Source organism: Ursus maritimus, unplaced genomic scaffold (assembly GCF_017311325.1).
Source record: "Ursus maritimus isolate PB19 unplaced genomic scaffold, ASM1731132v1 scaffold_16, whole genome shotgun sequence".
Lineage (NCBI taxonomy): Eukaryota > Metazoa > Chordata > Mammalia > Carnivora > Ursidae > Ursus > Ursus maritimus.
The window spans coordinates 13,053,253-13,076,566 of NW_024424008.1; the positions used below are offsets into that span (position 1 = coordinate 13,053,253).

The following is a 23,314-nucleotide window of genomic DNA, read 5'->3' on the forward strand; positions in this document are numbered from 1 at the left end:
TGGGTTGTTGGGCCCAGAAGCGGGAGAACTAATGTTTTCTTGGCCCGCCATCCTCACTGAAATCTTTGTCTCAGGCCGAAGGCCATGCCCCACAGGAAGTCTCCACTCACGAGTTCCCTTGTTGGCTTGCTCATTGCTTTTCAAAAACAAACATATACTGGTGGCTCCTCTGCGCCTGGCGTGTGCTGGGTGCTGGAGACACAGAGAGGTGCCAGAGGCAGCCCCTGAGGTGTGCAGTGGGAGTGACGGCCATGCTCTTGAACTCTCGGGACACTTCGTCTCCACCTCTCTTCAGGCACTCGGCACTGGCTGACTGGGTGATTCACTGATTCATTCTGCCATCTGTGTGGCTCAGTCTGTGCCAACCTCTCTGCTTGGCACTAGGGGTTCAATGACCATCAAAGCCTGGGGCACGCGAAGAACCCTCAGGTAAGTGGGTACAGATGCATGTCTGCTTGCAGGCCTTGCAGAGCAGTATGTACCAAACAGAGCTTGTCTGCCTGGCCGGTCTCTGCTCCCCAGAGGATCTGAGCCTCCCCACAGCACACGATCCTCTGCCTCCTTTGGGACAAATGCTCTGGTCACCCGTCCCCCCTCCTTTTCCTAAGTCCCCTGACTCTCAAGTCTTTTCTCTTTGGGCTCAGTGTGTCCCATCAGCTGACTTTCATAGCAGTCTGTCCACACCCAACTTTCTCGTCTGAGTGAATTGATAAACTATTATGCTTACAGGGGCCCAGAAAGACTTGACAACATCACATTTCTCTCACCCATAGCATCCTCAGACCTACTCTGAGCTGATACACAAATAACTCGGGGGTGGTTCTTTTGTCAGAACCTCTTCCTACGCTCTGGCATTGGCAGTCCACAACTATTCACTGTAGGGATCTGTCTACCCTGTGTCCAGCCCGTCCTTCCCGAGAGAAGAGATGGACCCAAATTGTGTCATAGGGACAGAGCAACCTTGAGGGCTCTCTGGAGAGGAAATGTCTCATGCTTCCCTCTCTTTCCCAACTGTCTGATCCCAAGCTTTAGAGCCTGGGTCCTGTTATCCGTCCTCCTTTTATGGATGGCTGTTGGGGATCCATCTGCCACCTATAGACCTGAGCAGCCCCTTCCTTCCCACTCCGAGGGCACTGTACCTTGTATTTTCCCCATGACTCCAGGTGAGGGACGGGCGTTCCACTGAGCAGACGGAGGCTTGGCCTCCAGACTGGGAAGTAAAGATGGTATCCAAGTCACCTGATCTGGTGATGGTGGCTCTCCTGCCTGCTCTGTCCCCTCCCCCTTTAGGCCTGTGTTAGATCAGCAGAAGTCATTCACGTCTCTACCACCTATGTGGAGGTGAGGATGGCAGGGGCAGAATGTCAGACAGAGCTAGTGCACTCGTTAAACCTGCATGGTACACCTGCTGTGGGCCAGGCATTGTGCTGGGCTCTGGGGACACAGATGAGCCAGTCAGGGTTCCCCAGCGAGGCCTTCCTTCTCCAAGTCCTTCTGGCAGTCCTTCTGCTTCGGTTCTGAGTCAATCTCTGTGCTCTCCTCCGAGGAGTCCAGCCCAGCCTAGAGCCTACGATGCTTGGCGGGGCCCTCATGTCCTAAAGCACTCTAGGACCTTTGGCGCCAGCCGGGGCGCTGCACAGAATCGTAAGGAACTCCCCATAGAACTCCTGGTGTCCTCTGTGGATCTGGAGAGCCTCCTGCTTCTTCACCTCAGCCCTGGGGTCAGGCCTCTGAAGAAAAGTGTTCTGCAGACAGCCCCTTGCTTTCCCCACAGAAGGGCGCTGCAGTCAGTCCACCTTGTCCCGTGGTCCCAGCACGCTACCCGTGAGCCCCCTGAGTCAGACACACAGCTGGGAGCCTGCGGCGTGCGGGAAGGCACCTCTGAGGCTGCCCATCCTCGCTGGGCTCAGAAAAGCTGCCGGGTCTCTGGGTGACAGCCTGCATCGTGAAGCCTGTTAAATGGGCTCCCGTGCGGACGCTACAAGTTGTGTCACAGCATCCGGGGTGCAGGAGAATGTGGGGTTTTCTGTCAGGCACAGGTACCAAGTCCGGTCCTCCTGCCATCAGAAACCCCAGTCTCTGGGGAAGGGCCATGGATGCCTCCCTAACAAGGCCCCCAGCTGACAGCTGGCTGGCAGAATGCTGCTTTTTCCTCTCCTCAAGTAAGAATTCAACAGTCTAAACCTGGCTCTTCTCTCAGTGGCTGCCGGACTTCCCTGGAGGACAGGTTGCTATCAAGTTACACTTCCAATTAAAAAGGAGTTAGAAGTTCTTTTTAACAACGTCATCATCACCACCACACCACCATCATCTTCTCCGTCATCACCATCATCGTCATCGAATTAGCAGGCATTTTTTGTGTGGCTAGTACTAGGTGATGACTTTATGTACTTTGTTTTTTTTTTTCATTTAATTCTCATGGCAAGTCTGCAAAGTAGACATTACCCCGTTCTTACAGATAAGGAAATTGGAGCTCAAAGAGGTTAAGGAATTTTCCCAAGGTTGAACAGGTAGAAAGTGGATGCAAAAGACTTCAAATCCAGTTGTCTGAGATGAATGGATAAAGAAGAAGTGGTATATATATATAATGGAATATTACTCAGCCATCAAAAAAATGACATCTTGCCATTTGCAATGACGTGGATGGAACTAGAGGGTATTATGCTAAACCAAAGAAGTAAATCAGAGAAAGACAAATACATATGATCTTGCTCGTATGCAAGAACTTAAGAAACAAAACAGAGGAGCATAGGGGAAGGGAGGGAAAAATAAAACAAGATGAAATCAGAGAGGGAGACTAATCGTAAGACACTCTTAATCATAGGAAACAAACTGAGGGTTGGTGGAGGGGAGGGTGGTGGGGGGATGGGGTAACTGGGTGATGGACACCACCCAGGGCACGTGATGTAATGAGCACTGGGTGTTATATAAGACTGATGAATCGCTGAAATCTATCCCTGAAACTAATAATACATTATATGTCAGCTAATTGAATTTAAATAAAATAAAATTAAATTAAAAAAAATAAATCCAGTTGTCTGGTCCCAAAGCTTTGTTATTTTCACTAGGCCATGCTGCTGCTGTAAAAGCTACCATTTACTGACCACCTAAGTACCAAGCCCTGTGCTAGGTGCTTTATTTCAGTTAACCTTTTCAACGGCATTCGTGAAATAGTCATTGTTACCGCCCATTTATAATTGGAGGCCCAGGCACAAAGCTTAAATCACTTCCTCTGAGGTCACACAGAGCTGGTGGGAGGTAAAGCCAAGATTCAAACTCTGGGCATTTTCCATGAAGCCACATTCCTTCGTATGAGAGGAAGGAAGGCCACAACCCAAACCTGGTAACGGATTCCGCTGCCAACTATGCAAAAAAGCACCGGTCTGCGGACCCAGATCAAGACCACGGACACCCCGTGGGCAGCCCAACGAGAACAGCATTTGATGCCTCCTGTTTCCAGGTTTCTGGTCCCTTGGGCTTTTTGTACGTAAACATCTGTTTGGGGATACTCTGTAGTGATAGACCACTGTTTCTTCTGAATCTAGACGAGCAAGGAGCAGGGACATAATGGTTCGGGCACATGTTAGGTGAAAGGAATTTTTGCAGTAACATTGAGAAGCTTCTGTTATCCATTTATTTGTTGAGTGAACACCATATTCCAGGCCTTGCCCTAAGTGTGGTAGGTTTGGAGAGATAAACGGTCTCTGCTTTCAAAGCATCTGTCGTTTAACTGAAGGTGACAGATACATAAACAATGATCTGGGAGCCGACTTCTCCTCCTGCCTCTGCTACTCCTCTGTAATATGATTTTTAGCAGATGATTTAACCTCCCTGGACTCTGAATCCTCAGTATAAAATAGATAATGTATCCATCCATCCTTCCTCCCTCCCTCCCTTCCATTTCTTCATTGTTCAAGGTAATCCGTATGCATATCTGTTTTGAGCATTTACTAAGTGCTCAAATGAGGAAGATGCAGTCCTTTCCTGGAGGACTCAGTTTAGAGGGTTGACAAGACATTTACATATGTATTATATTAAGCCACTTGCCCAGAGCCACGTATCCGGTAGTGGCAGAGCCAGGATGGGAAACACAAGCTGGCCTCACTCCGAGGCCTATACTCTTCCCTTCTGCCGAGAGATCCATTTCTCCTGGTACGGTTTTCTCAAGTTCCCTGCTTGACAGGCTCCTTAAGCAAGTCTGACCTGCTGGAGCCACATTCCCGAAAGCCTGTGTGGGTCCCCCAGGGATCCGTGGCATGTAAACAGCAGGCTTTGGTGGGTCACCAGGAGACATGCAGGGGACATGGTCCCTGCTGGCACTCATCACGGCGGCACGGTAAAGGCCTTCCTTAGGCAGAATGGCCACGTGCAGCCAACCAGCCAGAACCCTGATCGGATCCCATAATGGGTCTAGTAAAGCGAGGCTGAGCAAGGAACAGTCCACTTGGTGGGAATAACATGCCTATCTCCAGTTGATTAAAAAGAACTCATGGCACAGAAAGGCCCGCACGCATACACAGTCACACAATTGAATAAAAGAGCAGGAAGCTTCCTACCCAGAGCCAAAAGCAGCATTTCTGACCAAGATAAATGAATAGGGTTTCCTCTCTCTAGTTCTGCTCCTGTCTCTGCCACTGACTGGCCTGTGAATCTGTGAAGGCCATTTAGCCTCTGAGGTTCTCAATATTCTTGAGGTGAGTTGAAAGATTTGGACTACAAAGCACTTTCATCTCTAAAAAGGTTAGAGTGTGAAAGATTTTACACACCTGTTATGCCCCTCCCGCTGGGCTCAGAGGACTCCCCCATTTCACTTTCCCTGTCCTGTCCTTGCTCCTTGTGGGGCGGGACTGGGGTCGTGGGAGGTGGGTGCTCTGGATCCCACAGTCTGTGGTGTGAAGCCCAGAACCTGGGCTCCATCCTGGCCCAACAGGGAGGCCTTCTCCTTGGATTCCCGGTTATGCTCTAGAGAGGACAACATCGTCTCCCACAGGCGGCTCCTCCTGAGGGCCCAGCCCTTCTCCCCTCACACATTCTCCTTGAGCAAACTGGTGTGTGCTCCTGGTTCCGACTCCTGCTTGCTTGTTGAAGGCTCCCAAGTCAACACCTCTAACCTCTGTGTGAGCTCCAGAATTGCTTATGAACTACAAAATCTCCCCTCCTCGCCCTTACCGTGCAGGGTGGAGGTCCTCACCTTGCTCCCAACTGTGCTGCTGCTCTCAGATCCTCAACCCGGTGAAGGCAACACCATCTCCCAAGGCCTCAGAGTGAGAGACTCTCCTGCATTCCTCAGGCCCAATGGATGCCTAAGCCCTGCTGACCTCCCCCTTTCAACAGAACTTGGCCTTCACCCTTCCCACCCCTTACCATAACCCTGTTGTCCCCGCGGGGCAGGAACTCTCTGGCACAGAAGTCATGGACACAGAAGGGACGAAATCTCTAACTGCTGAACTGAACTGTGCTGACTTTTAGAGAACGCTCTGCATATAACACGGGAAGACATTCAGAAGAAATGATTACAAGTCACTCTTGGATCCTCTGCCTGGTTCCCAGAGCCTGATCTGGGGAGCAGAGAATAGAGAGCGGCACTTTGCTGGCTCCTGTATCCTTGCTGGCCCCTGGTCTTTGCACAAGCTGTTCCCTCTCCTGGGAACACCCTCCCCTCCCTGGCTGAGTGAACCATTTCTCATCTTTAAGACTGTTCTTAAGTCACAGTTTTCCCCTCCCCAGGAGCACCTCCTCGACATTCCAGAGTACCCTGGGGGCACAGGTCTGGTGGATCACCCTGGAGGTCTTTTTTGTCCCCTCAGTAGACTGGGAGTGACCCACAAGCAGAGACCGTGTCCTAGTCACCCCTGTGATTCCAGCACAGGACCTGGCACAGAGTGAATCTCAGTGAACAACTGTCCAGTGGGTGACAGACACAACTGAACACTTGTGAGAGAATGCACGGACAGATGGCCTGGGGGGCCAGCAGCTGCACCCCACCCCCCACTGTCTTCTGGACATCGGCTCTGAGGGTGAACAGTGTTAAAGCGTTTCCGCTCATCTGGAGACCGCAGAACCAGTAACAGCCGACTGCAAAGAAGGTATTGATCCAAGAGTCCCCTTGGACCTTTGATTTCTCACTCTCTCCATCTATCACCCAGTGGGAACAACAAAACTTTGCTCATTAAAATTCCAAATGCCTGGGATAGCAGTTTTCTAAGTGTGGGCACCTGAGGCTGCTTCTCTGCCTCCCGCGACATTCCATCAAGAGCCTTGATGCCCACCCTTCTGGCTTCCTCCCACCCCCACCGCCCCAAATGTGGCCCTAGAGGTGATTCAGTTCTCCCACAGAGAGCCACGGCCGGGGCCGGGGCCCAGCAGACTCACCCTCCGTCAAAGGGGTTCTCCCCGGGAATGACGTGTGTGCTGTCCCTGCCCACAAGGAACTTGATACGCTCGTAGAAGGAGTGCAGATTCTGCTGGGACACGGGGGCCTGTGTCTCTTGGATGATGTCCAGAGGGTCGGGGGAGCCCAGGCACAGAGGGCTGACATGGCAGAGGGGCTGGAGGCAGCAATCAGGGTCCATGCAGTCCATCAAGCCATCTGCAGGGGTGAGAGAGCATAAAGTTCATACCGCTACGATCCACCAGCCGTGTCTGTCCAATGCCTTCATTCACTTCCCTACGTTTCCACTCACCGAGACACTTGATTAAGGACCTGACATTAGCCAAGGCACAGGGGGATAGGTGCTTCTGTTTCTTTCCAAAGACATAGAGGGCATTCTATGAGGGCCCGGGGTAGGAGAATATACGGAACGTCGGAGTTGCTAAACTCAACTCAGAAGGTGAGGGACGCGGACAAGAAGAGACTGTCATTGCTGGTGGACGCAGAAGCTGGCCGGGACACGGGCCAGCTCAGGGAGTTTGCATTTCAGCCCCACAACGGGGACGGTGGGAGCTCCCGGGAGGTTTAAAGCAGGGTTGACATTGCCTGGTCTACATCACTGAAAGAAGCTCTCCTGTACGCAGGAGTGGGGACTGAAGCTGGCCCAGAGTGGCAGCTGGGGGCTCCGCGGTGGCCAGGGTGTTTCTGAGCTTGCACGGGGCACTAGAGATCAGACAGAGCAGGAACAGTGGAGGCGGGAAGAAGTGGATGGTCTGGAGGGGTGTTCAAGGGTTAAGAGCAGTAAGAGCCTGACTGACTGGCTTTGGGGGTGAGGAAGGGGCACTGTGACTGCCGGCATTGCTGCCAGCTGCTGTGCAGGTACAGGGAGGCCCGGCTCTGCTTTCTGCCGGTGGGGGGTGGGGGGTGGGGTCCTCGCTGACCAACGCACCACTAGCAGGGAATCCTCTCCACCACATGGATGGATTTCTTCAGGACTGAAAGCTATAGTACCGCTCCCAGCTTCCCAAAGTACAGAGAAAGAAATGCCAGCAGACCAGAGTTTTGGTGGCATTAGTGCTTTTACACACACCCAATAGCATAGCTTAAAATGGATAGCACACCCATGGATTCGAGCATACTCCCTACGGGGTGGGGGAGGGGGTACGGGGACAGCCCCGGGTGACAATCTGTGTGCTTTGTTGCAGAAAACAGTTTAAGGGCATGTGTTCCTCTGGGTTCAAATTCTGCCTCTCTTGCTTATTAGCTGTGAGACTTTGGGCGAGCCTCCCCACCATCCTGGAGACCTAGATCTTATTCTGGTGACCTCTGTCGTGTCCCCAGTACTTAGTCCAAGTGTTTAAAACATGACTGTGAAGTAAATACATGAACAAGAACTGAATGAATTGACAAATGACTCAGGGGATGAAACCAAATGACAGTCCATAAAAGCCAGAACACCACCATCTTCGTTCAGTTCAACTCAACAGCGTGGATGTTGGGAGCACCCCCGAGGCTCCGGCTGAGGTCCAGGGCCCAGAACTGCCCCTAGAATGCCCGTGGACGAGTGCCTGCTCTTACTCTCCGAGCCCCAGTCTCCTCATCATTGACATGCCTCCCTCACTTCTGTCTCCCTAGGTTTATAACACAGAAGCCGCCCACCAGGGCAGGGCACAGCACTGGCTAGATTCGGTGCCCCATCCACACAGGCAGCCCCCTAAGACCCCTTACTAGCCTCAGACGTACTGCGGCCTCAGGGAAGCCACTTGACCTCCTTGAAGTTCAGGTTTTCTTCCCTTGGTAAATTAGGGATGAAAATCCCTTGTCTTTCTTGCCTACTTCTGCGCGGCATTCAAGGCTCTATGACTTCCGTGAGGACAGCGCAGCGTAAACAGCCGACACTCCAGAACCCAGATTGTCTGGGGTCAAATCCTGGCTCTGAAACTTGTGACCTTGGGCAAGTTACTTCAACCCTCTGGCCTCTGTTTCCCACGTGTCTTACAAGGGGATTATAAAAGTGTCGCGTAAGTATTTGTGACATAAATACAAAACATAGTAATATCCGCAAACCTAGCAGAGTACTGGACACAGAGTAAGCACTTGCTAAGGGGTACTTCCCCTTCCTGTCCCTGAGTCTACAACGTGGCTCACCAAAGTGTAGGGCCATTTGTCCTTTGTCTGCTCACCTCCCAGATACATCGTGAGATGTGGAGGAAAGGCCTCCTCTGACCCCAGCACTGTCCTGGGTCCTAACTCGTGGCTCCTGTCCCAGCTCCCGGATGACCCACTAACTACCTGGCGAAGCACCTGTCTTCTGTGGCAGACGGCAGGCTCCATCACACATCCTCGTGCTGCCCCTGTCAGACATCACTTAAATACATAATTACAGCCCGAGCCGTGGGTTATTTGCATTCTGCTATTGATGTTAGCATGACAGATTCAGCTGCCGCATCCATAACTCTGCAGAAATGCTCCATTATTCAATCCCAGCGAGCAGGGACGCTGACCATTAAATCAGCTAGCACAATTGAAGGGCTGTGAAAAGTCATGGCTAATTTGAAATTTTATTAGCTATTGCCTGCTCTTGTTTACCACCGAAGCAGACCCTGGAAGCCAGCCTTTTACCTCTTTATAAACACTCTGCTCTGTGGCATCTTGGAAGAACTGCTTCCTGTTCTCTAGTCCTGGGGGAAGGTTAGCCATCATCATAGTTATTATTATTACTATTATATTAAATGATGATGATGATCACAGGCATCGTGCTAAATGCTTGACAAGGGATGAGTCGTGGAACCTTCCCAGCTCTGTTAAGTAGCCACTGTTGTCACCATCACCCTCGTTTTGCTTTATTTTATTTTTTTAAAAAGATGTATTTATTTATTTGAGAGAGAGAGAGAATCTTGAGCAGACTCCCTGCTGAGTGTGGAGCCCGCTGCAGGGCTCGATCTCATGACCCTGAGCTCATGACCAGAGCTGAAATCAAGAGCTGGACGCTCAACTGACTGAGCTGCCCAGGCGCCCCATCACCCTCATTTTAGGGAGAGGGAACTGGAGGCTCAAAGTCGTAGAGTAACTTGGTCAAGTTCTCGTAGTCAGAGAAGGAGCTGACTTGGAATCTGAGCCGAGTTCTTTCTGAAGTATGAAGGGTTCTTTGAGTCCTGAAAAGACTTTTGGGAACTGTCTCTTAAGCGGAAAACATGAATTTACGAGTCTTGCTGAAATACCACCCTTCCGTGCCCTTCCGGCTCCCTGGGTGACCTCCATCACAGCACTCACTTCCCCACCCCCCACTCTAATTCTGATTTTCTCTGTGTCCTTCCCCAGACATGGAGCTCATTTCAGTATCACTGCTTTAGCTTCTGGCTTCATCCTTGCTTCTGGAATCAGGCTTCCCCATACTCCTTGATATTTCTTGTGATCAGAGGCCCTTTGTGATCTAGTTGGCCATTCTGCTAGAAAGTCTCAGCAAGGGCTCTGAGCTTCAATTCGGCCCATCTATAAAAGGCACAATCAGACATACCTCACAGATAGGGATTTGGTGAGATCACGGACATGGAACACTTGGCACGATGACCTGTACCTAAGTGCATGCTTGGTAAACCAGGGTCCCTGTTAGCTCCTTGGCCGGGTGCTTCCCTTGGACAGGTATCCTCACAACGGACCTGTCCTGGGTCGCTCCCATTGCACATTTCAGGGCAGCCCTTTCTGGATGCAGCCTGGCTTTCTGAATTAGACAAAGATGGCCTGAGACACACCTGTAAGTTAGGGAAATGGACACCCAGGGAACTTGAAGATTGGGGTTCTCCGAAATGGAGCCACACCACACAAGCAGGGCTCTCATGAAAGTCCTGGGACTGTGGAATGACTGGTGGGTAGGCTTCACAGGACAGAGGGACAATGCCAGGCCACGGATTCTGTCTGCCTAGGCTTTCCTGGGTGGACACTCCCTCATCGTTCACTCAGCAAAGATTTGCAAAGTAGTACATGTGAGCTGAGCCTCTGCTGATAGACATGATCACTGTTACAGGAAGCACCTGTTTCAAAAATGAGTGGGGCCCACAAAACTCTTATCAAAGGTGCAGTTTACCAGAAGGGCTGTCATACAAACCCCTTGGTTTCCAAACGCAGCGCATGGCAGCCTGATGCGGGGCATGCGGCCACCTGCAGGAAAGGGAGACTCTTCCACTCTTCTGTTGTCTTATGCAGAGGTGACAGATTTGAGAAGAGTCATGTTAAGAGGAAAAAGTATGCTTTGGGGACAGAAAGGTAAATTTTGAGGTAGATTAGAAACACCTCAATGTATAGTTTTCATGATTCTCCAGTTTGGTTAGTTTGGAAATATTTACATTTTCCGAGGACTTCCTATCTTATTTAATTGTATATTACACACAAGTTGGTTGACTTAGAAAATGTCTATATTTCATTTGTATGCTATTCCCATTGACAGACCCTTCTTACGGCAAACAGAAAGGCAAACAAAACACACCAGGCAAATAGGGAAGATTTTTCTCTAGTTCCTTAAAAATTTCAGTAAAACCTTCTTGAACTCTAAACCCCAACTTCTGGGAAAGAACATTTTTTTCCCCGGAAATATCCTTTTTCCTTCCTCTCTCTGCTTACCTGTGAAAGTGAAGGGGGCAGAAGGAAATGTGGGAGTCCAGTTGGGCCTCCTGGAGGCTGGAGGGCGGCAATGCCACACCCAGCAGTGACCTCTGGAGGGCGTGGAGGGCAAAGGGAAGGGAGAAGGAGGCGTCCAGAAGAAAGACCAGAGAGTAAAAAGACAGATGGAAAAAAAGGGAGGGAGGAAGGAAAAAACCAGACAAAAGATGCAGGTCTCTGGGGCACTAAATGAACATTCCAAAGGGGTTCAAATTCTCCCTGAAGCTCCCTCCCCAAGGGCTGAAATGCTACATTGGGCACGCAGCGCTGGCTTCTGCTAACATTTCCATCTCAGTGCTACCTACTTGTGGATAAAGGCCATGCTGTTGCCTCCAGCCCCTCCTCAGTGCCTGCCCTGCTGGTGGCTGTCAAGTGACCTTGAGGACCAAGGAGTTGGGAATAGGAGAGAAAAAAAAAATCCTTTCCTGGCTCTGTGACTTTCTCGCCGTGAGACCTTGGGCACAGCCCTTCCTACGTCTGAGACATCATTTGTTTGCGTGACCCCTCAGGATTGCTGGTGGGTTCCTGGGTTGTAAAGAGTGAGTCATTCAGTGAAGTTCTGGGGTCCTCTCCATGCTTGCGGCCATTCCCCGGAGCCCCTTCTGCAGATAGGTGCTATGGCACAGGGATGGGTGAGGTCCCCTGCCATTAGTCCCTGTCCTGAGTAGCAGTGGCTTTCTGCCCACTTTGTGATCTAAATGGCTGCCAGCGAGTGGTGGGACTCTGGGCGACTCACCTCCACACCCGATGTAGGTGTCCTACTCAGTTAGGTGGGGGGGGGGGCGGTCAATGGGGCAGCCTCTGGGGGCTAACCTGACAGTCACCTCCTGGCCTTTCTATGCCACGGGCCCATCTCTCCTGGTGGCTGGCTGGCTGCAACTCCCTCAGGAAGCAAAAGGTGTGCCTCAGGTCCTACTGAAGGTGGTGGCTCAGCCAGTCTTCTCATCGTTACAGATGAGGACCCTGGGGCGTGGAGTAAGTGACTGACTCCATGTCATCTGCTAGCGAAGTGGGGCAGAGCTGGGAATCTGGTTTCTTATCTGCCTCCCAATCCAGCTATTGGGCACTATGCCACAGTCGACATCCTTACCTGTCCATGCTTTGGACATTCTAGCACTTCCACAGAGGGCAGGACGGACTCGTTGACTTCTCTACCCCAAACGCGGCACACAATGCCCCGCACACAGCGAGCCTCACATTTGTTGAATGAATTGAACAAAGGAACGAATGGCGATTTGAGGACCCCAAGCCAAATAGCTCAATTACTTTGGCCAGGCCGTGGGGTGTGGTGAAAGCCTGTACCCCTGGGATGAGCTCATTCCTCTCCTTAGAAAGGAGGGGGGGGGCGCCTGGGTGGCTTAGTCATTGAGCATCTGCCTTTGGCTCAGGGCGTGATCCCAGAGTCCTGGGATCGAGCCCCACATCAGGCTTCTCCACTGGGAGCCTGCTTCTTCCTCTCCCACTCCCCCTGCCTGTGTTCCCTCTCTCGCTGGCTGTCTCTCTCTGTCAAATCAATAAATAAAAATCTTTAAAAAAAAAAAAAAAAGAAAGGAGGCAGGGGGACAGGCCCAACCCTTCGGTGCCCATCATGTGGACAGACAGGGAGAAGACGGTCACACCTCTGTGGGATGCAGAGTGTTGGGTGAGCCAGAGACATCAGGATGCTGGGAAAGAAGGAAGAGATGGGGCTGTGGAAGCCGGAAGGTGGGAACCCAGGTTGAGCTGTGGGCTGGGCCATATCCCAGAAGACAGAATGCTTGAACTGGGAAGCGAGTGGACTTGAGCAAGCTGAAAGGAGAACGGAGATGGGAGCATGTCTGGGAAATTCACAGACGAGCAAACTTCGTGTTGCAGTTGCTTGCATGGTCCTTACCCTCAGGGCCCCGTGGACAGTGTATTACACGTCCATCTCCCTCTCTGCGGGCTTAGCTGCTGCCCTGGCTCTGCACCTAGCAGCCAACCTCGTCTCACTGTGGCCCGCAGTGTGGCCACAGAGCGGCTTTACAGCACCCCGTGAACAGCATCCAGGGAGGCCCTGGGGATGAGGGTGGAAAGTGCCTCCCCCCCATACACATCTGGGAGAAGTTTTTGTCATCTGCTTTAATAGACTCCGTGCCTTCTTTGAAAAGGCTTGCAAAATCTCTATCTGCCCCTTGCAACACAGGATTTTTAAAGGTCAATTTCTCTCTTGTCTCTTATCACAAGAAACGTGGTTTAGAGATGGTCTGAAGGGTGACCGAATTCTATGGCTTTATGGGAGCTCCCCATTCCAGTAATGGGAGATGGGGAGGAGGAGGGCGGGCAGAGAGCTTTGTTCTCTGCTCTCCTGAAATTTCTCCTTCCAGGAGGTATCTATCAGTGATCTGTATTGCAATCCACGATCGTTTTTCATGGGACCGACAGCGCCTGAAGAGATTATCACACCTTGAAGCTGCTTACAAATCCTTCATCCAAAGGGGTCTGGTTGTTTGAAGATTCCAGGGAATTTTATATTCTGACTTCTTTTTTAAAAACACCCATTCCATTCTAATCCTAGCTCTCCTGCCGATCCACCGTGCGATGCTGGGCAAATGACTTCAGCTCACCGAGCCTCAGTTTGCCCCCGTGTAAATGTCTGCCTTGCACGTCTGTTGTGAAGGGCTGGACATCATGTCTACAGAGCCCCCAGCACAGTGCCTGGCACCGGGGGATGCTCTCTAAACTATTACTTTCCTTTACGTACACTTGAATTTATTCCCTTCTAGGAAGGAGCATGAAACAGTGTGGGAGACAAATTTTAAACAAGAGATGAAAAAGGTCAAAATACACTATTATATGGAGAAACGCATTATAATCAGAAGTGAAATAAATAGAATCTAAAATTTCACAGAGAGTGTAATTCCAATTTTTTAAAATAATTATTTATATATGGGTATACCTTTTTTATTATAGATTTCATGCTTCTGTCCTTACAGGTAGTAAGGCACAGAAGAACGGGAACTGACATTTGCAGGTGAGGGACTGAGGCTTAGAGAAGTTGAAGAGCCCACTCAGGGGCCTGCAGTCAGGAAGCGGGAGAGCCGGGTTTAAACCCCATTCAGCTGGACAGAGATCCTGCACTTCTAATCGCTGTGCAGTGTTGCCTCTCAGGGGCTTTGGTTGCACCTGCAATCCTCACGGCAACCATGCGAGGCAGCCATTCATATTCTCACTTTACAGCCACTTCGCAGGTTTGGGCCAGTTTCACCATCTCTGAAATGGGCATGAAACGAACACGCCCCACTGGAGGGTCACTGTGTCACAGCTGAGAAGACACGTGACAGCACTTCAGGAGGGGTTTCATGGACCAAACTACAGGGAGACATCTTCTTGTCAGGTGGGTCAGGGGCTCTCTGCCTGCTGGCCTCGCCGGTCCCTCACCAGCCAGTGTTCTGGCGACATCTGGAGGCATGTAAGGGTGAGGGGAGCCCCGACAGAGGATCAGCGGACTGGGGGTCACTGAGTCACAGTCAGGATCTGTGTTCTGTTTTCAAATCTACACAACCACCACAGATTAAAAAAAAAAACAAACCAGTAATGCTAAACCCAACTCAGCCATACTGATAATTTTGTTTTTTTGTCTCACGGTTTAAAAATACTGCAACAGCGTTCTTAATGAAGCTTGAAATTCAGGTTTAAGTTAGAAAGGACTGCTCTAAGCCTAGCAAACTGGGGAAGAAGAGAAACCGATAGTTTCCAGATAACTTGAAGAGCCACAGCTGGGTATTCGATGGCACCACGAGTCTGAGGCCTGGGTGTACTAAAAAGCTCTAATGTGGCCAGACCTTGTAGACGAGGGCGGTTTCTGCCACCCCTCAGCTGCACGACTTTCCTCATTATACAGAACAGGAAGGGGATCATAACACCACAGCCATGGAGCGTGTGGGGTGGATGCACAGTTGTTTGCAAACTGAACTGACACACGAATGATCCTTCTCAGCCCCGGCCAGCTTTGGGAAACCTGTGGCAGCCTGTTTAAACTTGAGGAAGTACTCACAGTGCCTTTCTAGGGGGAGGATGAATCACTGTAAGGCAGGAGAGCTCCCGGGTCACAGGGCCGTGTGGAATGGCTCAAGAGTCTTGGGTCCTAGTCCAGGGCACGTTACTGACTTTGTGTGTGACTCTGACGTGTGTGGTGTAACACCCCCTTCCTACAACACGCAGGGGGTAGAAGGAGGGAGCTGGAGTCCCTGTTCTGTGTCTCTTCCAGTCCTGATACTCGACGTTCAACTCTGCTAATCCCTGCTCCAAGCTCCTGAGTCACGTCAGCCAACAACAGTCACTCCGCTACACTCTAGCACTTTCCCCTGCACCCTGACTTCTTTATCTGGGAATCTGCTGCGTCCACATCATGGCTGAAAGAAAGGCATTTATTCCATTCTCCCTCCACTAGATTTAGTTGTTAGGATAGCAACTTCGTCCAAATGACAGGGCTTCCTGAGGGAGAAAGACCGGGCTACGTTCGCTGGTTCTTTATACTCTCTCAGAAAGGAACATGGTGCCTTGCAGACGGCAGGAGCCCAGCAAATGTGTGATCCGACTGAACTGAAAACAGCGCAGTGCTAAATATGGCTCACTCCTGCGATGCCTTGTATGGCCTGCCCCATTTCTCCCCCCACGAAAACCATCCCTATTTGGCCAAGACCCAGAGCAATAGGCCAGTGAGGATAGCCTTGCCCTCTTCAGGGCTGGGGGCCAGTCTACTCCCTGTGGTTATTTCATCTGTGCTACCCTGCGAAGCAGGGATCTTGTGCATCCTCTCCTTGGCTGCCCCGATGGGTGGAGAGCCCACCTAACTGAGAGGACTGTGGGGGAGACGTTTCCTCATTTCACAGGTGAGAACCCAAGGCTCCCCCAACAATCTGGTCTCCCCAGCTAGTTGTCTTCCCAACCATGATGGCCCATGGATGTCTTTCTGGCTAGACTGGAAGCCTCATAGGACAGGGACCATATCACAGTTCCCAGTAGGGGACTCAGGCATTTGATAATATCAGTTCAATGACTGGATGCTCCTTCCCCCGGCGATGACCCCACCGCGAATCTAACCGCAGGCTGCTTATCTCTCCCTCCAGACTGTGAACTGCACAAGGGCAGGGACTGTGCCTTATTTGTCTCTGAAGCCCCAGGACGTAGGATGGGGCCTGATGCCTAGCAGACATTCAGTTACTGTTTGTTGAGTGAGTCAACGAACTCAGGTTGTAATGCTATTGCATGGCTTTGCTGAGAGATGCATAAAAGCTCATTCCAGTCTCTAACATGCTCTATAAATGCAAGAGGTATCATCTCCCGCAACTGAGGATTTTCTGACCGTTCTTTCCCAGTCCCTGCTGGTTCATCTCCCAGAGCAGCTGGAGGAGACTCCATTTCCCTGGGGTCTGGGTCAACCCTGTTTCCTATGATGGGAAGCTCTTTCACCCACCAGAGCTGTGGGGCTTTGGGCTCCTGCATGCTCAGGCCCCGTGTAACACTGAGTTCTAGCCCCGGGAGAGCTGGCTGAATGATGGCCAACGGGAAACACAGGTATTGTGCTTCATGTGAGGGAACAGACGGACCTTGTTGTAGAACCTATTCTTGTATGTGTGCCCTTCCCCCACATTTCTCAAGGACACTCTGTTCTTCTGCTGCCCAGATGTTCAACAGCTGTTTGAAGGCTTTGGCCAAGACCCTGCCTTCTTGACAGGGGAAGGACTTCACGGTGCAGCTCTTGTCCCCTTTCCTTCTCATTACATGAAGATATTGTTGGTCGTGAGAATTGCATCTACCGGCAAGTAAAGGAGAAGGTTGAGGAGTGATGCAGATAATTTGGGCCGACATCTCTCCTATGAAGAGCAAATATTATTGTACTTTTTCTTGCCTGAAGACAGGGATGCTTGGGGTCCTTCTGTGCCTTGCCCTGCCTTTGTCCATGATGATCTCTGACCAGAAAGCGCTTCCCTTTCCAGGAAACACCTGCCTACTCAAGTATCACCTTCCTGCCGAATGCTTCCCTGCTCCCGCACCGACAATACAGAACTATGCACGGCACTCGCACTGTCCACTAGCACTTCACCGTGGGTTTTTCCCTCCCCATCTGAATTCCTGGAGCGCAGAGACAAGACTCGGTCACCTCCGTGCCCAGCCTAGGGTCTGGCCCCCTAGGACGAACTCTGGATATTTACGGAGCACAAGAATTGATGGACTCGGTAAGTTTCAGGTGGATGGAGGGACATTTCAAGCCTGCAAGGTCTCAAGAGGAGAACTTGGACCTACTGTCCCTGCCTAGCTACCAAGGCTCAACCCCACGAGCTCCTGGTGGACAACTATTCCACTGGGCCCAGACCTGGGTGCATAGGCCTGATCAGCTCCTGGACGCGGGCAGCAGGTAGAGGGGCTGAAAGCCAGTTTGGACCAAGATTGGCGGTCTGAAGTAGCCCTTTCCAGGCTGCTGGAGCCAAAGGAAGGCAAATGAATGAGAATAACCACAATATGCACACACGGCCTTTTAATCAGTATGGTGCTCTGAGGTTGCAGAGCCATTCTAAGTAGAAAAGTCCCAGAGGCTGGGGTGCAGAGTAGGTGGCCTGCTGATTCCCTACTCTGTGCTGTATACTTACAAAGTCCCCGAGCATCTGTGTGGAGGAGCTGCACAAACACGTTTGGAGCAGGCCAGCTGTCAGGCCATCGTTAGAAAGGAAGGGTCGGTGGCTTCAAATTTTTTTCGTTACTCTGTCTTTTTAATCTCTCCTACTAACCCTCTGAGATTAGGAGAGTCAGGAAGAATAAACCCGTCTTCCAAGAGGGAGAGTAGAGCACATCGTGATTATATTTCTCCAAGTAACACAACAGAAAAAAGAAGGCTAATTCTGGGACCAATACAAGGGTTGGAATGGTTCTCGTAATCCAACTGCCCCTTTTCATAAATAGGGAGTGTGAGGCCCAGAGACACCAAGCAACTTGCTTAGGGATACACAGGGGATCAATAGGGATTGGAACCCTGGTCTCTTCTCCTGCAGCTCAGAAACGTTCCATAAGACAAGGCCTCTCTTCCGTAGGGTCTGGACTGTGTTGCACTTGAAAAAACCCTATTAACTAAGACCAATTCTATTATAAACCCAGAGGGACAGAGGGTGTGGGGACAAAGGAGGCTTGGTGAGGGTTACCACATACAGGGGAGAAGCCATGTCAAACAAAGGTAACTCAGCCTCCCTCTGCCGGGGGAGCATCCTTTCTGCCACTTTCTGTAATACAAAACGGGATGGGCTCTTCTCGTCCATTTCTAGTGAGGGGGATTGCATAGCTTTGCCAGGCAACCCGTCTCACTATTGAATTGCTGGAAAATTCTTCCTTCCATATGCCTTCTCCCCTCCACTGGCTGTCAGATGGCCATTAATTTCATTTACGTTAGTTCATTTAAATTAATTAAGATGGAACAACGAGAGACATGTACTCACCCCTTCGACCACATGTGCAGTTTTATGCCCACCCTGCAGGCCTCCCTGCCTGGACAGCTGATGTGCTGCTGGCTTGTGGGCTCAGTGACGCCCACCCACCGCCCTGGCCCCCACCCCACCCCCGCCAGAGCTGCACTGGGTCCCCGGTGCCAGAGCCCTACCTCCATCGTTGTCTTTGCCGTCACCGCAGGCGGTTTCCATGGATGTGTCACAGCCTGCTCCTCTCCAGCCCAGCTGGCAGATGCAGTGCCAGCCATTCAGGTCCAAGGTACATCTTCCATTGCCATTGCACAAGCCAGGGCAGCCCTCTGCAAGGCAAAGCACACAGCATCGAGGTCTGATCGTCTGCAGCCACCTGCAGTCACACACACTCACGCTCGTCCTGCCTGCTCAGAAAGTGCTCTCACTCCACCAGCAGGTTGATGCCCTCAGCACCCAGGGAGGCCGGGATCTCTGGGAACTGCCATGTTGCCAAGAGTGCAACTGAGACTCATGCGTGGAAGGACTCGCTAAGGCCGCACGATGAGGAGGTGGCATGGTTGGGAAGTGGTGGGGATAGGTCTGAAACACACCTTCTGCACCAAAGTCCCCCCTTTCAGAAGTGATTGGGATTCCCAAGGGAGAATTAGTGGATGGGAGCCTGACAGAAGGTGACGGATGGAAACTTTTGCCTGATCCCTGCTCCATGGTCACTCTTGTGTGTTTTTCCTGTTTCTGGGGGCTGTTTGGAACAAAGGAATCACCTCTCCATTTACTCCTAACGTTCCTTCAGCATTTCTGGGTCTCATTCTAGAAGGGCTATCCTTTTTTCAGCACTTGTTCCTGGGTCAAGTACTGTTGTACTATTACTCGTACTGGACCCTAGCTTTTCATTTATTTTGTCCCGTTTTCTCCTCAACAACCGTCTTTGCTTTGAGGAAGGGCCCTTGGGTCTTTTCCTTCCCACCTTATCTATTGCCACTAGGAAGAAGGTTCTGCGCGCAGAGGACCCCAACAACTGCCGTGGGACAGACTCGCTAGGGCTGTCCAATTGCAAATGCAGGTATGGGCAGGCTGTCCTTCCCCAATTTGGTTCATCTGTACATGCGTGTGCCTGTCATTTATCAAGAACCTTCTCCGGGCTAGCGCTGGGGGTACGGAGATGAATAAGATCGGCTTCTTATTCTGGAGGAGCATGCAGCCTATCTGAGGAGACAGATTCATATAAGCAAAGTATTTCACTGCTAAACGTCCTCAGGGAGATGTACAAAGTCTGGTGGGAACCCGATACGGGAGCGGCCATCTGTCTGAGAGAGCCCCGGGTGATCGCATGAAGAAGGCTCAGGCGATGTTTAGAGTCTGCCTTGGTTCTGCTTTGCCCACGTCATAGGGTAGGGAGTTACCCTTACTGGGCAAGCAGATTTACAGGGTTTTTATGACCACCCTTCTAAACCCTTCTTTCTGAGTTCATGGCTCAGAAATCTAGGTTTGAGAATCTGTTAAGTTCCACGGTTCACTTCAGCCTCTATTTGGCCCTTGGTTTTCATTCCAGCCTTCATTTTAACACCTGCCAACTCCTTCCTCAGAGTGGCTATCAAAAAACACCTTTCCCTGGCCTACCTTCCGTGTCTTCTCTCTGGCCCTGCTCAGTCAGGGAAGGGTATGGACGTGAAAGTCATCTATAAAACTTAATTTATTATTATGAGCAGCAAACGGCTACAAATATGGCTACAAAGTAAATTTTCTGCTACAAAATAACTGAAAATTGACGCCTTATTCTTAAATGGGACCAGTGTGAAGGTAGCTGTCCCATCCAAGACGTAGGCCAAGGCAGGGACGCCCCGAATGACCCATCAATTAGAATATAAAACTTTAGTGTTTCAAGGCCTGTCGGTAGCTGACTTTTATTACAAAGTAAAAGAAAAGAACGTGTTCATTTGTATTTGAGACGTTCAGACATCAGCCAGTCAATCACTCTGGTCACCGTGCTTGTCATTCAGAGGAAGAAACCGTATTGACTGTGCACTCCAAGGCTAGGAGGGATCCTGGCAGAAGTTTAGAAGCAAATGTGGACTCTGTGGTCTTTGCACAGCAGAAGCCTGCTGGGAAGGGTGGGAGGCCACCAGCATGGCTCCCCCACAGGTGACCGGGACAGCAGTCGTGCAAGCGTAGGAGCAGTGCCGTGGCATGCAGGTGACCAGCCGGCCATCTGGCCCGGCTCCCAGCACCAGCCACTCCTCCTGGCCCAAACAACTCCAGACCCCTTCTTTCCCCAACTAGTCCCATCTAAATGTTTATCCATCCAGAGGGGGCTGCCTTTCAACGGAGCCTCATTTGTATCTGAAATCAGTCTTGGAGGAAGGAAGTCGAGTCCCATTGTTAAGAATGGTAGTAGACTGCTTTCTCTTGCTCCATAATGTAGCCTCCCGTCAGTGGCAAAGTGTACAAGTTTGGACGCCCTACCAGTGTGGTTCGCCTCTCGGTGGCTTCTATGACCTTATTTAATCTCTTTGAGCCTCAGCCTGCTTATACACGGGGTTGCTCAGGGGATTAAATGAGATCATGTATGCATGAGGCACAAAGCCCGACCTACAGCTTAAGGACAGTATATGAATCTTCTAAAAGGCATACAGTATCATGAGTTGTACCCAGAACCTTCCGTAGGGCTCACAGCATGGCAACATCGGAACCTGAGGCACTTGTCTAGATCAGAGTCAGCCAACTTTGTCTCTGAAGGTCCAGATAATAAATATTTTAGGCTTGTGAGCTATAGGGTCTCTGTTGCAATTACTCAAATCTACTATCGTGGAGGGAAAGCAGCCAGACGTAACTTACCAACGAATGACGGCTCTGTTCTGATAAAACTTTATTTACAAAAATAGGTGATGGGCCAGGTTTGGTTTGTGCGCTGTAGTTTGCCACCTCCTGGCTTAGAGGCTTCGGGACAGCAATATAGTGACAGCTGCCATCTACTGAGGGTCTACCATGGCTTGCCACTGTGCTAGACACTTCACACATATCACTTTTAAATAACTTTGTTATTTTTCCAGATCCTGATTTTCTAAGGCCGTTCCAGTTTCACACCATTTAATCCTGAATTGTAATGTAAAACCGTGTACTGTAACACAGTGTGGACTTTGGAACTGGGCAGACCTCAATTCAAATCCCCATGCTACCTTTTTAGTTACTACCCACGGGATGACTGGCAAATTATCTAACTCTCTCTTGTATTATCTCTCTCAGTATTATCATCTGTAAAGTGGAGGTAATGCCTAACCCAAAGAGTTGCTGAGAAGATTAATGAGATAATGTATGTTAATTATCTAGCACTGTGGGTAACATAAGTAGGCATTCAATAAGTGATAGATGCTATTATTATTAGTATTGAATTGACTTGTCTTAATGTTGTATAACTTCACTGAGAAGTTCACAAACCAGAACATAGCCTTTGCCAGGCCCAACTGTATCAATGTCTGGGTCAAGAGCTATGGTTCTCATAAAACAAACCTTGCCAAAGAGAGCCGAGACAAGCCCAACGACGTGGTCATGGGGGTTAACATGCAGCTCAGTGGGAGGCAGCAGGATGGGTTCAAGGCTGCGAGTCCCAGCCCAGGCCCACCACTTCGTGCTTTCCTAGTGCTCTGTCCTCCTTGGTAGCAAGTGTCCCAAGTATACGTAAATTATTAATTTTGCAATTAGTTTAATGTCTTATTCCCTCCATTAGGATATGAAATCCATAAAGGCAATGTTGGCTTTAAGCCAGTGCCTTGCACATAGCAGGTGCTCAAAGGGTATTTGTTGAAATGAATCAATGAATGAGACAGGAGACCTAGATTGTTGTAACCTGCTGCCTAACTTGTGGGATCTCTGCAAAGTTACTTGTCCTCTTTTGGACTCAGTTTTCTTATCTACAAAATGAAGGTTCAGATGAGATGCCGTGTTTGGTCCTTCCAGTACAACCGACCCAATAGAGAGGTTCAAAACAACTGTAATTTCGATGATATTGTTCTTAATTTCAACAAACTTTACTCAGCACCTACTGGATGCCAGGCAGGTATGTGTCAATTCTAGGGCACACAGAGATGAGATATACTCTCTGCCCTCGATAATTTTATGTTCTATTTACCTATACTTTACTTTGTCCCAGGAAGGACTTACAATGGGTCTCATACTCTCAAAAAAAATGTCTCAAAGTGAATTTTGCAGAATGCCAGTTCTATGAGGTCCTCAAAAACAAGCTTCTGTGGTCAAGTAAGTTTGGGAAATATTTTATCCTATAATCTTATTCTAGAAAGTCACACCGAATATTAATACATTAAAGACTCCAAGGGTCTTACAATAAAGAAACTTGCTTATTGGATTATCAGAACATTTTCCAATTTGACCTCAGCCCTTTCTTTCCCCTATAACCACTTAAAATAATGTGGAATATTCCATTCCACAAAGCCCTGTCTGGGAACCCCTGCTCCAGTGAGCTCGTCTTAGCACAGGATGCCGCATGCACACTTTCTGCTCAGAGACTGCCTGAGGGGGCGGGTGTCCCTGGGGAGGAGAAGCTCTATATGTGAAATCACAGGAACACTTTAAATACCGTTCGCTTCTTCAAATGGACCAAGCTATACCCTGGGGGTCTGCACTGTCCTATCGGTTTCAGGGTTTCAGAGGGACTCTGAGTACCTGTGGGTTAAATGAGGTTTGCTCTCAGCCAGCAGTCTGCTTCTGGAGTACTCACGCCCCCATTAGCCGGTATGAGGAAGCCTCCTCTGGGGTGACTTGCTGACTTTCTTAAAGCAACATGCCCATCCTTACCCACCACTAAAGCCCATTAATTCTACAAACTCTGAAACTCATCAATAATTCA

At 50.2% G+C, this 23,314-nt stretch overlaps 1 protein-coding gene across 1 annotated transcript in view; it reads right to left on the reverse strand.

Moving 5' to 3' along the window:
• The window catches only part of TENM4 (teneurin transmembrane protein 4), a 220,777-nt gene that overhangs the window by 88,989 nt on the left and 108,474 nt on the right, over nucleotides 1-23,314 (reverse strand). The window contains exons 10-11 of the mRNA XM_040630912.1: nucleotides 18,636-18,782; nucleotides 6,373-6,589 (exon numbers count right to left, since the gene is read on the reverse strand). Coding sequence (XP_040486846.1) covers nucleotides 6,373-6,589; nucleotides 18,636-18,782 — 364 coding nt within the window. The remainder of the gene's footprint in view (nucleotides 1-6,372; nucleotides 6,590-18,635; nucleotides 18,783-23,314) is intronic.